This window comes from Mobula birostris, chromosome 15 (assembly GCF_030028105.1).
Source record: "Mobula birostris isolate sMobBir1 chromosome 15, sMobBir1.hap1, whole genome shotgun sequence".
NCBI classification, from domain to species: domain Eukaryota; kingdom Metazoa; phylum Chordata; class Chondrichthyes; order Myliobatiformes; family Myliobatidae; genus Mobula; species Mobula birostris.
Window position 1 is genome coordinate 42,919,996 of NC_092384.1, and position 14,850 is coordinate 42,934,845.

Sequence of the window (14,850 nt, forward strand, 5' to 3'; positions counted from 1 at the left end):
ACTAAGCATAGCTGTCTGACCAGATTTGCATACTCAATGTGTTTTAGTGTTCAGTCCATCTATGACCTTGACTGCTTTTGAAAAAAAAGTAACTTCACTGCGATTGTTAAAAGCAGCAAATGCTGGAACTATCCAGCAGGTCAGTCCACATCGGTGGGAGGAGAAACAGAGCGAACGTTTCACATCCAAGGGTTTTTGACATGAAGCATTGATTCTGTTTCTCTCCCCACGTATGCAGCCTGGCCTCCTGAGTATTCCCTGCATTTTCTGCTTTCAGTTAAGCTCGCCAGTATCTGCATCTTTTATATATATATATATATATATCTATTTGAACTGAAATTGATCATTGTCCGTCAATCAGATTAGTAAAGGAGCATTCCTTAAAAAAATAAAGCAAGAGGATCAGCAAAGTAAATGAGTGAGAAACGGTCTGGAAGGTTAGATCACATGAGATCCAAGGTGAGATAGCCAATTGGATGAGAATATTGGCAGCATGGTTAATAAGTTAGCATATCTAAGATTGCAGTGAATTCTAGATTAACTGAGCCGGTGTGCGGACAAATGACAGATGGGTAAATGTGAAGTCTTCCATTTGGGAAAGACAAGCAAGCGCAGCAAAGTAAATGGTAGGGTCCTAGTGATTGCTGTAGACTGGAGACCCGGGGTGCAGGTGCATGGTTCCGTGGAACGGGCAACACACACAGACATATACTTAGGAAGGCATCAGGATATTGAATACAACAATTGAGAACATCATGTTACAGTTGTACAAAATGTTAGTTAGGCCACATTTAGAGTACTTCATGCAGACCTGGTTGTCCAACTGTAGGAAGAACATCATTCAGTTGAAAAGGATACAAAAAAGATTCAAGAGGATGTTAATAGAACTGGAGGGTTTGAGTTATAATGAGGGGCTGGATAGGCTAGCCTATTGTCCCATGGAGCATTAGAGGCTGAATGGTGGCCTGACGGAGAACAATAAAATCAAGAGGTGAAAAGCCACCATCTTTTTTCCAGAATAGGGCAGTTCAAAATGAGAGGACCTAGGCTTAAAGTGAATGGAAAAAAAAAATAAAAGGGGCCTAAGGGACAATGATTTCCCGCAGAAGATGGTCCTGTATGGATCCTGCTGCCAGAGGTATGTAGAGTGGTGTACAGCCACAATGGTTAAAAGGCATTTCAGCAGGTACATGGAAAGGAAAGAGTTAGAGGGCTATGAACCTAAGGGACACCTCAGTCTGACATGATCCAGTTGGGCTGAAGGGCCTGTATTCCATGCTGTATAGTTATATGACTCTGACTCTACAAGTAGCAGAGCCTTTTTTTTAGTAAAGAACAACAAATCGATTATGTTTCTCTTTGATTTTCAGTTACTCCCAGGGTGACAAATATTGTTAAATCAAACCACTGGAACACCAACGCTCCACTTTCTCTTGCCTGTGCAGTTTACTGGTTCGGACCAAAACCAATCGTTGTGTCTTGGTACAGGGAGGAGGTGGGTAAATTCCAAAGAGTCCTCATTGGTAAATGGGACAACACTTCACACTGTGCAAAAAGGAAGTCAAAAGGGTATTTTCAGAATGAACAAGAAGATAAAGCAATGTTGTTCCACAAAGGAGAATGTGATATTGCTGTGACTTGGAAAAGCCACGAAAGTAGTGGAATGTACAGTTTAATATCTCAACTCACCTTCAGATGTGCAAGAGCTGCGGAAGGAAAGCAGGCGTACAATTTTTCTGTCCAGCATGGCTCACTGAAGCAAAACATTTTAAGATCCGTTATCGTAGAAATGGAAGGTGAGTTGCTGTTATTTTATTGCAGAATAGGCCAAAATAAAATTTGAAATATTTTAAACTAAACTAAAATAGACATTGATAAGAAATAGAAACCCTTTGGAACTCTTTGTTCTGTACAATCTATAGCCGCCAGCAGTCTATTCCACACACTCACCATTCTCTACGTAAAAAAATCTTATCCCTGACATCTCCTCTGTACCTATTCCCCAGCACCTTAATACTATGCCCTCTCATGCTAGCCATTTAAGTCCTGGGAAAAAGCCTCTGACTATCCACACAATCAATGCCTCTCATCATCTTATACACCCCTATCAGGTCATCTCTCATCCTCCATCACTCCAAGGAGAAAAGGCCGAGTTCACTCAACCTATTCTTATAAGGCATGCTCCCCAATCCAGGCAACGTCCTTGTAAATCTCCTCTGTACCCTTTCTATGATTTCCACATCCTTCCTGTAGTGAGGCGACCAGAATTGAGCAGAGTACTCCAAGTGGGATCTGACCAGGTCCTACATAGCTGCAACATTACCTCCCAGCTCTTAAACTCAATCCCATGATTGATAAAGGCTAATGCACCGTATGCTGCCTTAACCACAGAGTCAACCTGCGTAGCAGCTTTGAGTGTCCTATGGACTCGGACCCGAAGATCCCTCTGATACTCCACACTGCCAAGAGTCTTACCATTAATGCTATATTCTGCCATCATATTTGACCTACCGAAATGAACCACCTCACACTTATCTGGGTTGAACTCCATCTGCCACTCCTCAGCCCAGTTTTGCATCCTATCAACGTCCCGCTATAACCTCTGACAGCCCTCCACACTATCCACAACACCCCCAACCTTTGTGTCATCAGCAAACTTACTAACCATCCTTCCACTTCCTCATCCAGGTCATTTATAAAAATCACGAAGAGTAAGGGTCCCAGAACAGATCCCTGAGGCACAGCACTGGTCACCGACCTCCATGCAGAATATGACCCGTCTACAAACGCTCTTTGCCTTTTGTGGGCAATCCAGTTCTGGATCCACAAAGCAATGTCCCCTTGGATCCCATGTCTCCTTACTTTCTCAATAACCCTTGAATGGCATATATGTTAAGATTTCATTTTGTAATATTTTCTGGTATATCACATAGTATATGCCACTAGTGGAAAGAGTGAATTCAAGTTAAAAAAAGGGTCTCTCACCTGAAATGTTTCTCTGTCCACAGAGGTGGGGTGACCTGCTGAGTATATTTTTTGTTTTAGATTTCCAGCAGATTTTGTTTTTTTAATTTTTCTCCACCACAGGAATTTATCTAGTCAAACTTTTTTTGATCTCTCACTTAAGTAAGGGTCCCACACCACCAGGTTCAGAACAATTATTGCTCTTCAACCATCAGGCTGCTGAAACAGCGTGGATAATTTCACTCACCTCAACACTGAACTGATTCCACAACTTATGGATTCACTTTCAATGACTCTACAACTCATGGTCTCAGTATTATTTATTTACTTGTCTATTCATTCTTTATTTGTTTATTTTAAATGTGCACAGTTTTGTCTTCTTTAACACATTGGTTGTTTGTGAGTCTTATTTGTGTGCAGTTTTTCACTGATTCTATTGTATTTCTTTGTTCTACTGTGAGTGACTGAAAGAAAATTAATCCCATGGTAGTGTACGATGACAAAAGCATACTTTGATAATAAGTTCACTTTGAAATTTGAAGTAAGGGTATCACTTGGGAAGGAAGATGTTCAATGCAGTCTCACTCACTGCAGTCTCAGACAATCTTCTGTAATAGGAGACATTATTCCACTTGGTATTCAGCTGCACTGGCAAGTTAACATTATATAAATCATGCACAAGACCACCTAGGTCCACCTAAAATTCCAGTGTTCTCACTCCCTGCCCATTTAAGAAAATTGTGCTTTTCTATTTTTACTATTGAACTGGATAACCCTACTTGCCCCACAGATCCCTTTAAATCTTTCTCTTCACACCTTAAATCTACGTCCCCTAGTGTTAGACACCCCTACAAGAGGAAAAGGACTGTGATCCTCAACCTTATCTATGCTCCTCGTGATCTTATAAATCTCTATAGGGTCACCCCTCAGCTTCCTACGCTTCAGGGAAAACAGTCCCAACCTACCTGGTCTCTCCTTATAACTCAAGTCCTCCTTGTTAAGCTTCTCTGCACCTTCACTAGCTTAATCTCATTCTACCTACACCATGGCAATCACAATATTCCACACACACTCTCACCATCATCCTATATAGATAGAGATAGATAGATACTCTATTGATCCCAAAGGAAATTACAGTGACACAGTAGCATTACAAGTTTATAGATAAACAAATATACAAACATTAGAAGAGAAATAAGAAAGAATAAAAAAATAAGACTCTCAGATAAAGGAGCAGAAGTAGGCCATTCGGCCTATAGAGTTTACTCCGCTATTTGATCATGGGCTGATCCAATTCTTCCAGACATCCCCCCTCCTCTACCTTCTCTCCCATACCCTTTGATGCCCTGGCTAATCAAGAACCTATCTATCTCTGCCTTAAATACACCCAATGATTTGGCCTCCACAGTCACTCATGGCAACAAATTCCATAGATTTACCATTCTCTGACTAAAGTAATTTCTTCACATCTCTGTTCTAAATGAATATCCTTCAATCCTGAAGTCATGCCCTCTTGCCCTAGACTTCCCTACCATGGGAAATAACTTTCCAACATTGTATTTCATTTGCCACTTCCTTGCCCATTCCCCTAAACTATCTAAATCTCTCTGTAGGCTCTCTGTTCCCTCAACACTACCCACTCCTCCACCTATCTTTGTATCATCGGCAAATTTAGCCAGAAATCCATTAATCCCATAGTCCAAATCATTGACATACATCATAAAAATCAGCAGTCCCAACACCAACCCCTATAGAACTCCACTAGTAACCGGCAGCCAGCCAGAATAGGATCCACCCACGCTAGTAACTTCCCTGTAATTCCATGGGCTCTTATTTTACTAAGCAGCCTCATGGGTGGCATCTTGTCAAAGGCCTTCTGAAAATCCAAGTTCACCACATCCACTGCATCTCCTTTGTCTACCCTGCTTGTAATTTCCTCAAAGAATAGAGTAGGTTAGTCAGGCAGGGTTTTCCTTTCAGGAAACCATACTGGCTTTGGCCTATCTTGTCATGTGCCTCCAGGTATTCCATTATCTCATCCCTAACAATCGATTCCAACAACTTCCCAACCACTGATGTCAGGCTAACAGGTCTATAGTTTCCTTTCTACTGCCTCCCACCCTTCTTAAATAGCGGAGTAACATTTGCAATTTTCCAGTCATCCAGTACAATGCCAGAATCTATCGACTCTTGAAAGTTCATCGTTAATGCCTCTGCAATCTCTGCAGCTACTTCCTTCAGTACCCAAGGGCGCATTGCATCAGGCCCAGGAGATTTATCCACCCTCAGACCATTAAGCTTCCTGAGCACCTTCTCGTAACTTTCACTGCACATAAATTACCTCAAACAGTCCAACAGGGGGGGATCATTACTTTCTCAGTTATAGTTTGACTCATTATAGAGCCTAATGGCCGAGGGTAAGAATGACCTCATATAGCGTTCTTTGGAGCAGCGCAGTTGTCTTAGTCTATTACTAAAAGTGCTCCTCCGTCCAACCAAGGTGGCATGCAGAGGGTGAGAAACATTGTCTAGAATTGCCTGGATCTTCCACAGGGTCTTTTGTTCTACCACAGTCTCTAGTGTGTCCAGTTTGACTCTTATAACAGAGCCAGCCTTTCCAATCAGTTTACTGAGTCTGTTAATTCCATTGCCCCAGCACACCACTGGATAGAAGATTGTACTGGTGACAACAGACTGTTACAACATGTGAAGGAGAGGCTTGCATACTCCAAAGGACCTCATACCTCAGGAAGTAGAGGCAACTCTGGTCCTTCTTGTACACAGCCTCTGTGTCGGTGCTCCAATCAAGTCTGTCATCCAGGTGCATCCCCAGATACTTGTAGGCCCTCACCACAACCATGACCTCACCATCAATAATACCAGGGAGCAGTGCAGGCTTAGTCATCCGAAAGTCCATCACCGTCTCCTTTGTCTTACGAATGTTCAGCTGCAGATGATTCAGCTTGCACCATTAGACAAAGTCCTCCTCCAGGGCCCTGTGTTCATCCTCCCATCCTCCCTTTATATGCCCAACTATTGGTGAGTCATCAGAGAATTTCTGCAGATGACATGACTCAGTGTTGAATCTAAAGTCCAAGGTTTACAGGGTAAATTGGACGGGAGCCAATACTGTGTCCTGTGGGGCCTGAGTGCTAGTTATAGCCATGTCTGACACACAGCTCTGAAGCTGCACAAACTGTGATCTGCTAGTCAGGTAGTCCATTATCCAGGATACAATGGAAGTGCCAACCTGCATTGAATGGAGCTTTTCCCCACAGCAATGAGAGCTGTAGGGTTTTGAAAGCACCTGAGAAATCAAAAAACATGATCCTCACAGTGCTGCCCTGCTTATCCAAATGGGAGTAGGCTCTGTTTAGCAAGTAGATGACAGCATCGTCAACTCCAGTGTGCTCCTGGTAGGCAAACTGCAGGGGATCAACGGCTGATCTAACCAGGGTTGAAGGTGAGCCGGGACCGGCCTCTCTCAGATCTTCATGATGTGTGAGGTCAGGACCACTGGACAGTCGTCATTCAAGACTTTTGGTTGGCCCTTTTTGGGCACCAGGACCATGCATGATGTTTCCCACACAGTTGGGACCCTTTCCGGGTTGAGACTCAGATTAAAATTGAGCTGGAGAGCTCCACATAGCTACTCAGCACACTCCTTCAGGACCTTGGTGTTCACGCCATCCTGTCCCAATGCTTTGCCGTGTTTCCCCAGAGCCCTTCTCACCTGCTTAGTGGTGAAGGGGAGTCCATAATGATTGGGGAGCTGGGGGAGGTGAAAATCGGGATGATAGCAGTTGGTGTGCGGATGATAGGTGCAGGGCAAGGAGGAGATGCAGACAGTGGTAGCCTGTGTTGTTTATCCACATGCTGGACTGGAGGGGGGGGGAGGGGAGGTGTTGTTATTGAGCGAGAATTGGGTACCTTGGCACCTGGACTGGTGTGCTGAGGGGCGTGTTAACAGGAGAGCAATTGTCAAACCTATTGAAGAATTGACTTACCTCATTATCCCATTCACAGCTGCATTCCAGGGCTCTACAGCCAGGCTGATTGAAGCCAGTGTTGTTCTTCATGCCTCTCCACACCCCTCATGTGCTACTCTGCCCAAGCTTGTTCTCCAGCTCTCTCCTGTATTCCTCTTTATCTACCTTGATCTTCTCCTTTAGCTCCCTCTACACTTGTTTCAATTCCTCCCTGTCTCCAGATCTGAAGGCTCTCTTTTTGTGGTTGAGAAGAGCCTTTAGCTCACTAGTGACCCATGGTTTGTTGTTAGGGAAGCAACGAACAGTCCTTGATGGTGTTACAGTGTCCACACAGAAGTTGATACAATTAGTGATGCAACCAGTAAGTCCGATAGTGTCCTCCCCATATGGTTCACAAAGCACATTCCAGTTAGTTACCTCAAAGCAGCCCTTCAGGACCTCGAGGGCCTCTGGAGACCATTTCTTTACTACCTTGGTGGCAGCTAGCTGTTGCTGTGCTTTGGGCTTGTGAGGTGAAACAGGCTGTGATCTGATCTTCCAAGTGGAGCTGTGTGTATCTTTAACGTTTCAATACAAGAGATCCAATGTTTTATTTTCTCTTGTATGACACTTGACAAACTGATCCAAGCTGGGCAGGATTGTCGAGAGAGAAACACGGTTGAAGTCTCTCCCGATACTGCAGTGAACGTATTGGGGTGTTGAGTCTGGAGCCTCGCGATGGTGGTGTCTATGACATCACACTGCATCAGGAAGGCAGAATGTAGACAACCAGCAATATGGTGTGGCTGAACTCACGCAGCAGATAAAATGGATGCTAATTCACTGCAAGCAGTTCGATGTCCAGACTGCAGATACGTTCCTTCACAGAAATGTAACAGGGATTACACCATCTATTATTCACAAACACAGCAAGCCTACTCCTCTTCCTCTTACCACACTGTAGATTAACTCTGTCTGCTTGTATCATTGAAAACCCAGTCACAGTAGCATTGCACTCCGGGATTTGCTCGTGTAACCATCTCAGACGGTGTGTGCCATGCAAGGTGGCAGCACATTACAGTAGCTCCGTGACCATTAGGGATAGGAGCAGAATTAGGCCATTTGCCCGTTGAGTCTGCTCTGCCATTTTATCATGGCTGATCCATTTTTCCTTTCAGCTCCAATCTCCTTCCTTCTCCCTGTATCCCTTCATCACCAGACCAATCGACAATCAATCAATCTCTGCCTTAAATATTCATAAAGACTTGACTTCCTCAGCTGCCCGTGGCAATGAATTCCACAGACTCACCACTCTCTGGCTAAAAAAATTCCTACCTCACTTCCATTGTAAGAGGACTCCCTTCTACTCTGAGGCTGTGTCTTCTGATCTTAGGTTCTCCCGCCATAGAAAACATTCTTTCTAAAATAAGGGGCGCAAAACTGCTCGCAATACTCCAGGTGAGAACTCACCAGTGCCTTATAAAGTCTCAACATACCAACTGTTTTAGACAGCGCCCTATCCAATGAAGGCAATTGTGCCGTACTCTTTCACTATTTTATCTACCTGTGTTGCCACTTTCAGGAAACTGTGTGCTTGCACCCAAAGTCCTACAACACTCTCCAGGTCCCTGATATTTGCTGTGCAGGTCTGATCCTGATTTAGCTTCTTAAAATGCAACACTTTGCACTGTCTGAAATGATTACTTTTTCATAAGTGTATATTGACTTCACCCGATCACACACAACAAACCTTGGAAGAAGTTCAGGGAACAACGACTTAGTTGGATAGCATGAATGCCTTGTTGTTTGAGAAATGGCCACGTTTGGAGGAATGTTAAGTGATTATGTAGAGGACTGACTGAGCTTGACAGGGAAGATTCTGAGAGATGATTCTCCTTGTGGGACAATCTGGAATTCAATAGCACAGTGTTTGAATAAGCGATGACCTGTTTAAGAAGAAGATGAGGAAAAGTTTCTTTTTTCCAAAGGGATGAAATCCTTGAAATTCTCTACCACAATGAGTGGTGAATATACTCAAGGTCAAACTACAAATTCTCATGTTTGTTATATGCAATATTTCTGAGGTTTACTAAATTCCCCTGAGAGAATCACACAGAGATTTTGGATTTATTTATCTAACCCTGTGAGGCAGTTGATCAAAGAGCGGCCCTTTTGCTTCAGGGTCAGGTCGTCTTGGAATCAAGTCTTGTTCCAGAGCTGAGCACCAAAATCGACCAATACGTTTGAGAGCAGTGCTGAAAGGGTGCTGCTGTGTGAGGAAAAACTGCCATCCGTTCTTTCAGGTGGACCTGATAGGGCGGCACGGTAGCATAGTGTTTAGCACAACGCTTTACAGTAGCAGCGACTCACATCCAATTCCTGTCGCTGCACGATCTCCCCATGACTACGTGGGTTTCCACAGGGTGCTCTGGTTTCCTCCCACGGTCCAAAGATGTACTGGTTAGTAGGTTAATTGGTCATTGTAAATTGTCTTGTGATTAGGCTAAGGTTATATTGGGGGTTGCTGGGCAGTGTGGCTCGGAAGACCCCATTCCGCACTGTGACTCCAAATAAATAAATAAATTATATATTTCATATTATTAAATCAAAGAGAAGTGGGGGAATTTCCTTGGATGTACTGGCTAATATTTGGTATGTCCTAATCAGCATAAATAATGCCAGATAATTTGCTTTTAATTATGGGGATTTATTGTGTGCAAATTGGCTGTGATGTTTCTTCCAGTAATGACATCCATTTTAAGTACTGGCTATTTGCACTATTTGTAACGTGCACCTCAAATCATCAAAACATACTGTGAAATGTGTCATTTTCATCAGTGCCAACTCAGCCCATGGATTGTGCTGGGGTGATCCCACTAATGTCACCACACTTCTGGTGCCACGATAACATGCCCACAACTCACCAGCCCTAACCATATATCTTCGCAATGAGGGAGGAGATCGGAGCGCCCAGGTAAGCCCAGACCATCACAGAGCGAACATACAATCTCCTTACAGACAGTGGCAGGAATCAAACTCTAATCGGTGATCACTGGCGCTGTACAATGATTGTTCTAACCCCTATGCTACCGTGCACCAAGGTTTAAAGTTCAAAGTACACTTAATATCAAAGTATGTATACATTATACAACCTTGAGATTTGTCTCCTTTCAGGCTGCCACAAAACAACCCATAAAAAAAGACCATCAAACAGCCGGTGTGCAGAGAAAAATCGAATCACGCAAACTAATAAGAGTAAACAGAAAGTATTCACAGCGCAAGTGAGTCCACAGACACAGACCCAGAGCATCCGTAGCAGGCGCAGTTCATCGCAGAGCTGTGTAACCATCGCGGAACAGCCAGCAGAATCGGCCTTACCATCTCCTCTGGTCCCGACACCCTGCCTTTTCAATCTGGCCTGGCGTTTAACTCATCCAAACATTGCTGCAGCACCCAGACCCTGTCACTTCGATACACTCCAGGCCTGGACCCCGCCACCACATTTTGGCCTGTACCTGACCTTTCCAAACTGGCCTGGCGCTTAGATCAATTAAACCACAGGTCTTCCCTGGCTCTCGGTTTAGGTGGACAGGCCTTGATTTTTCCTCATTTCCGCTCGCCCTGACTTTGCCTCACCTCCGCTTGCTTCGAATCTGCCTCAACCTCACTTCTACTTGCTTCGACACTCGACTCTTCCTCACCTCCACCCACCTCTCTGTTGTTTGTACTGATCGTTTACCATAAATGTTATGAGAAGGAGTGTTGTCAATAAAGCATTTGGTTGTATTTCCTGATGAAGGGTCTCAGCCCGGAATGCCGACTGTACTCTTTTCCATAGGTGCTGCCTGACCTGTTGGGTTCCTCCAGCATTTTGTAGGTGTTGTTTGGATTTCCAGCATCTGCACGCTTTCTCTTGTCTGTAGTTGTGTTTTTTGTTTTGTTTGCCACCAACAAGTAGTCGCTGGGCCTCACCAGCGACTTCTTAAACTGGAAATTATAGAGTGCTGTATAAGTTACATTTCTTCAATACTTTTATGTTCTTAAATAACATTCCTCATAGGTGTTGATGACGATATTGAATATTTTCCAACACAAATGAAGCGCAAAGACTGGGCACTGCAGGCTATTGAAGAAGGGCGCCGCACTATAGTTAATTACATCAGTCCAAACATCCATCCACTCCTAGATATTTTAAAAGAGAAGAAAATAATCTCTGAGAATGATCAGAGTGATATAAAAGCTAAGCTAGACATCGATAAAGGCCGGACTCTCCTGGACATAATGAGCCACAGAGGGCAGTGGGCTTGTGTTCAATTTTTCAATGTCGTACAGAATACTGATGATCTTTATCCTGGCATCAGAAAGTACCTAACATCACTTTTGGAATCCTACACTGAGAAAGATGACAGACCTGCTTTTGATCTCCTCTGTGAAGGCAGACCAACGAGTTTATTTCAGATCAACAACGAAAAATCCGAAATAATCAATATTCCTGAAGGTAAGTGTGCTTACATATTTAGAATTAATGGACATTTCTGTATTTAACAATAATGAATCATGAAAAGCTTGAACCCATCTCTTTGCAAATTCCATAATAATATATCAAAGTACTGTGACACAGATATGCTCTGTCACAGTACTTTGATATATAGCTGGTTGAGGTGAGTACTTGAAGGCTTGAAGCCCTCACACATTAAAAAAAGATGAAAATTATTCCTCCATGGGACTATTCAGTTAAAAGGCCTCCAAACATAGCCCTCAACCTAAGGACATAATTTCTCTTGAAGTATTCTGTTCTCCATTTTGAATTTAGTTCATCATGTAGGCAAAGTCATCTAGTCACCATCTACAATCTTCCAGCCACCTCCACGGTCAATGGTACATGTACATTAGGTAGTTTTGTCAAATCCCCGGCTCCAAGCAAAGCACTTTTACAGTTTTATTCAGTTTAAATAACATTCCTCAGGAATTTCTGGATTGGATTAGCTGGAAGTTGTGTAGTTGTTCAATATAATTTGATAAGAAATGTGTATTTGTGCAAAGTGCTTCTGAATGAATAGGCTCATTGAGTAAAGGACCTCTCTCACATTCCCTTACAATGTCCCAGGTTTATCTGCACATACTTCACACAGTGAATAATTCATGTGCCATTGTTGCCTCACTTTTATTGAATATAAAGGTGTTTTGTAGAACAATTTTACACCAGATTTTTGCAGAATTTATACCTAAAATGTACCCAAGATTGTATTCTAGCAACAATTAGATTTTTATTTTTTCCTTAGTATTCCTGTGAATTTAGGAGAAGTTAATTGTTTTTCAAATAGAGCTACACCTTAACAATATGTGATACCAAGAATCCAATTTGTGAATTGAGTTTACTGATAGGCTCTGCCTACCATATTTGTGGAAAGGAGTATATTACTGTTTGAACAATATTGTTGTCTACCTTCACATCATTCTAGAAGTAGTATTTAAACTCTATTGAACATGTTTTGTATTGTCTTACTTATGTGTAATAGAGCTTCTAGTACTTATATTCCAATGATCTACCTTCTGTATAAGACTTCATTCTTGCAAGGCATCACCTCACAGCAAATGTTATCCCATCATTACAGTTACAATGTTCATTGTAAATCAACCTCACAGATATGAAAGGTTTGATTTAATTTCAAACATAAGAGATCCTGCAAATACTAAAAATCCAGAGTAACGCACAAAATGCTAGAGGAACTCAGCAGGTCAGGCATCATCTATGAACAAAAATGAAGAGTCAACATTCAGCCAAAGACCCTTGAAAGGTCCTGGTGCCCTGTTGAAAGGTTTTGGCCCGAAACATCATCTCTTTATTCCATTGCATAGATGCTGCCTGACTTGCTGAATTCCTCCAGCATTTTTCATGTGTTACTTTAGTTTAATTTTTATGATTTGTGTTCTAGTATGTGCCCATTTTATTACTGTATCTTATACATTATGTTTTATTACTCACTTTGGATGTCGCATTCATTCTAATGTTCTGTCTTTTGTAATTATAGAAATCCTTAAAGCAACTGATAATCACAAGAGCATATTGAGAGCTCAGATGGAGAGAATAAAACCATACTTTGGATTTGATAACTCTAGTCCATTACTGCAGGAGCATTTTACCAGCCTGGTCATTCTCAATGTCCAAGAAAGGAACAAAACTGAACATGAGCTGCTCCAGCACAGAGACTATACAGCCTGCGAGTATACAGATTTGCAGCAGCTTCTTTCCCCATCTGCACCAGGGAAGCCATCACCACGAATCACACTCGTGCAGGGAGTGGCAGGTATAGGAAAAAGCATTATGATGCAGAAGCTTGCCTACAGTTGGGCATGTGGAACAGGTTACACTGGATTTTATATGTTGCTGTATTTCAGTTTCCGGGAGTTAAACACAATCACTGAGAAAATCAGTCTGACCGAGCTTATTATACGTAGTTATCCTCATTTGACTATATTATGCAAAAAACTCCTGCAATTTCCAGCTGGAATTCTATTTTTGTTTGATGGATTGGATGAATTCAAATGGCCTCTTGATTTTAGTGTTCATTCACTTGATAACCCATCCGTTTCTGAACGCATTAACCACTTGATTGTAAGCATCATCAAGGGAGATCTCCTGCGTGACTCAACTGTTCTTATCACATCCCGCCCAACCTCAATTGATTTAGACCACAAAACCTATTTTAATCGGTGTGCTGAAATTTTAGGGTTTTCCAGGAATGAAATTGCAAAATACTTTGAGAAGTGCCTCAAGAATAAAACATTTGCTGATCATGTCTTCCAGACTGTGAAGAACATTGACTCCTTGTATGGGCTCTGTTACGTCCCTGCGTTTTGTGACATTTTGTGCTTCTATCTCCGTAAATCATTTCACTCTAAAGGCAAATGGTCCAATCTGTCTTCATTTCCCAAAACGATCACAGATTTATTCCTTCGTTTCACCAAGTGTTTACTTGTCTGTACCAGTGGTGAGGAAGAAGACCCTGAGTCCTTCTGCATAGAAGCTGATGAAGACAAGAATGAAATTATTAACTTGGCACAACTTGCATGGGATGGAGTCATCAATAAAACAATAATATTTTCATCTAAAGACGTTGAAAAAAACATCTCTCAAAAGGCCAGAGTAATAAAATCCTTCTGGAAAAAAATCCTCACTAAAGAGAGCCTACAAATGATGCATTCTCATATTTGGCAATTTTTCCATCTGACTCATCAAGAGTTTTTTGCAGCACTCTATTGTATTTCTGGTGTGGATCATGTGCACAAGGCCTTCAGCTCAAAGGGCAGCACTTTTGAGATTGTGCTGAGGTTCACTGCTGGCTTGGTCTCTCGCAGCAACAGAAAACTTGTCCAACAGTTGGTGCCTGAACACCAGGTCAAAGAAAGGGAAGTCTTTGCAGCTATTGAAAATGCTGCTGCTGTTGACATTCCAAAAGAAGACAAGCTAACTCCTGAAAATATCAAAAAATATACAGCACACAAAAGACAAAAACTAACAGCCTCTCATTGTCTGTATGAAGCAGCAAATGAAGATCTAACAAAATCAGTTGCTTCCCAAACAAGTGACTGTGTGAATTTTTCTTACATCACTTTGAATGTGACTGACTGCACTGTGATTGCAAACCTCCTTTCCCATCACACAACTATTGAAACACTCGAACTGGATGGGTGCAAAGCTGGAGCTGCTGGTTTCCAAAGACTGAAGTCTATTTTTTCCAGAATCAAAACACTGAGGTAGTGAAATAGAACATAGAAATCTACAGCACATTGCAGGCCCTTCGGCCCACAATGATGTGCCGACCACGTAACCAACTCTAGAAACTGCCTAGAATTTCCCTAGCGCATAGCCCTCTATTTTTCTAAGCTCCATGTACCTATCTAAGAAACTATTAAA

At 42.4% G+C, this 14,850-nt stretch overlaps 1 protein-coding gene across 1 annotated transcript in view; it reads left to right on the plus strand.

Moving 5' to 3' along the window:
• The window catches only part of LOC140210578 (nucleotide-binding oligomerization domain-containing protein 1-like), a 42,845-nt gene that overhangs the window by 12,073 nt on the left and 15,922 nt on the right, over positions 1-14,850 (plus strand). Inside the window, exons 5-7 of the mRNA XM_072279657.1 lie at positions 1,371-1,796; positions 10,993-11,430; positions 12,965-14,690. Of these exons, the coding sequence (XP_072135758.1) occupies positions 1,371-1,796; positions 10,993-11,430; positions 12,965-14,690 (2,590 nt within the window). The remainder of the gene's footprint in view (positions 1-1,370; positions 1,797-10,992; positions 11,431-12,964; positions 14,691-14,850) is intronic.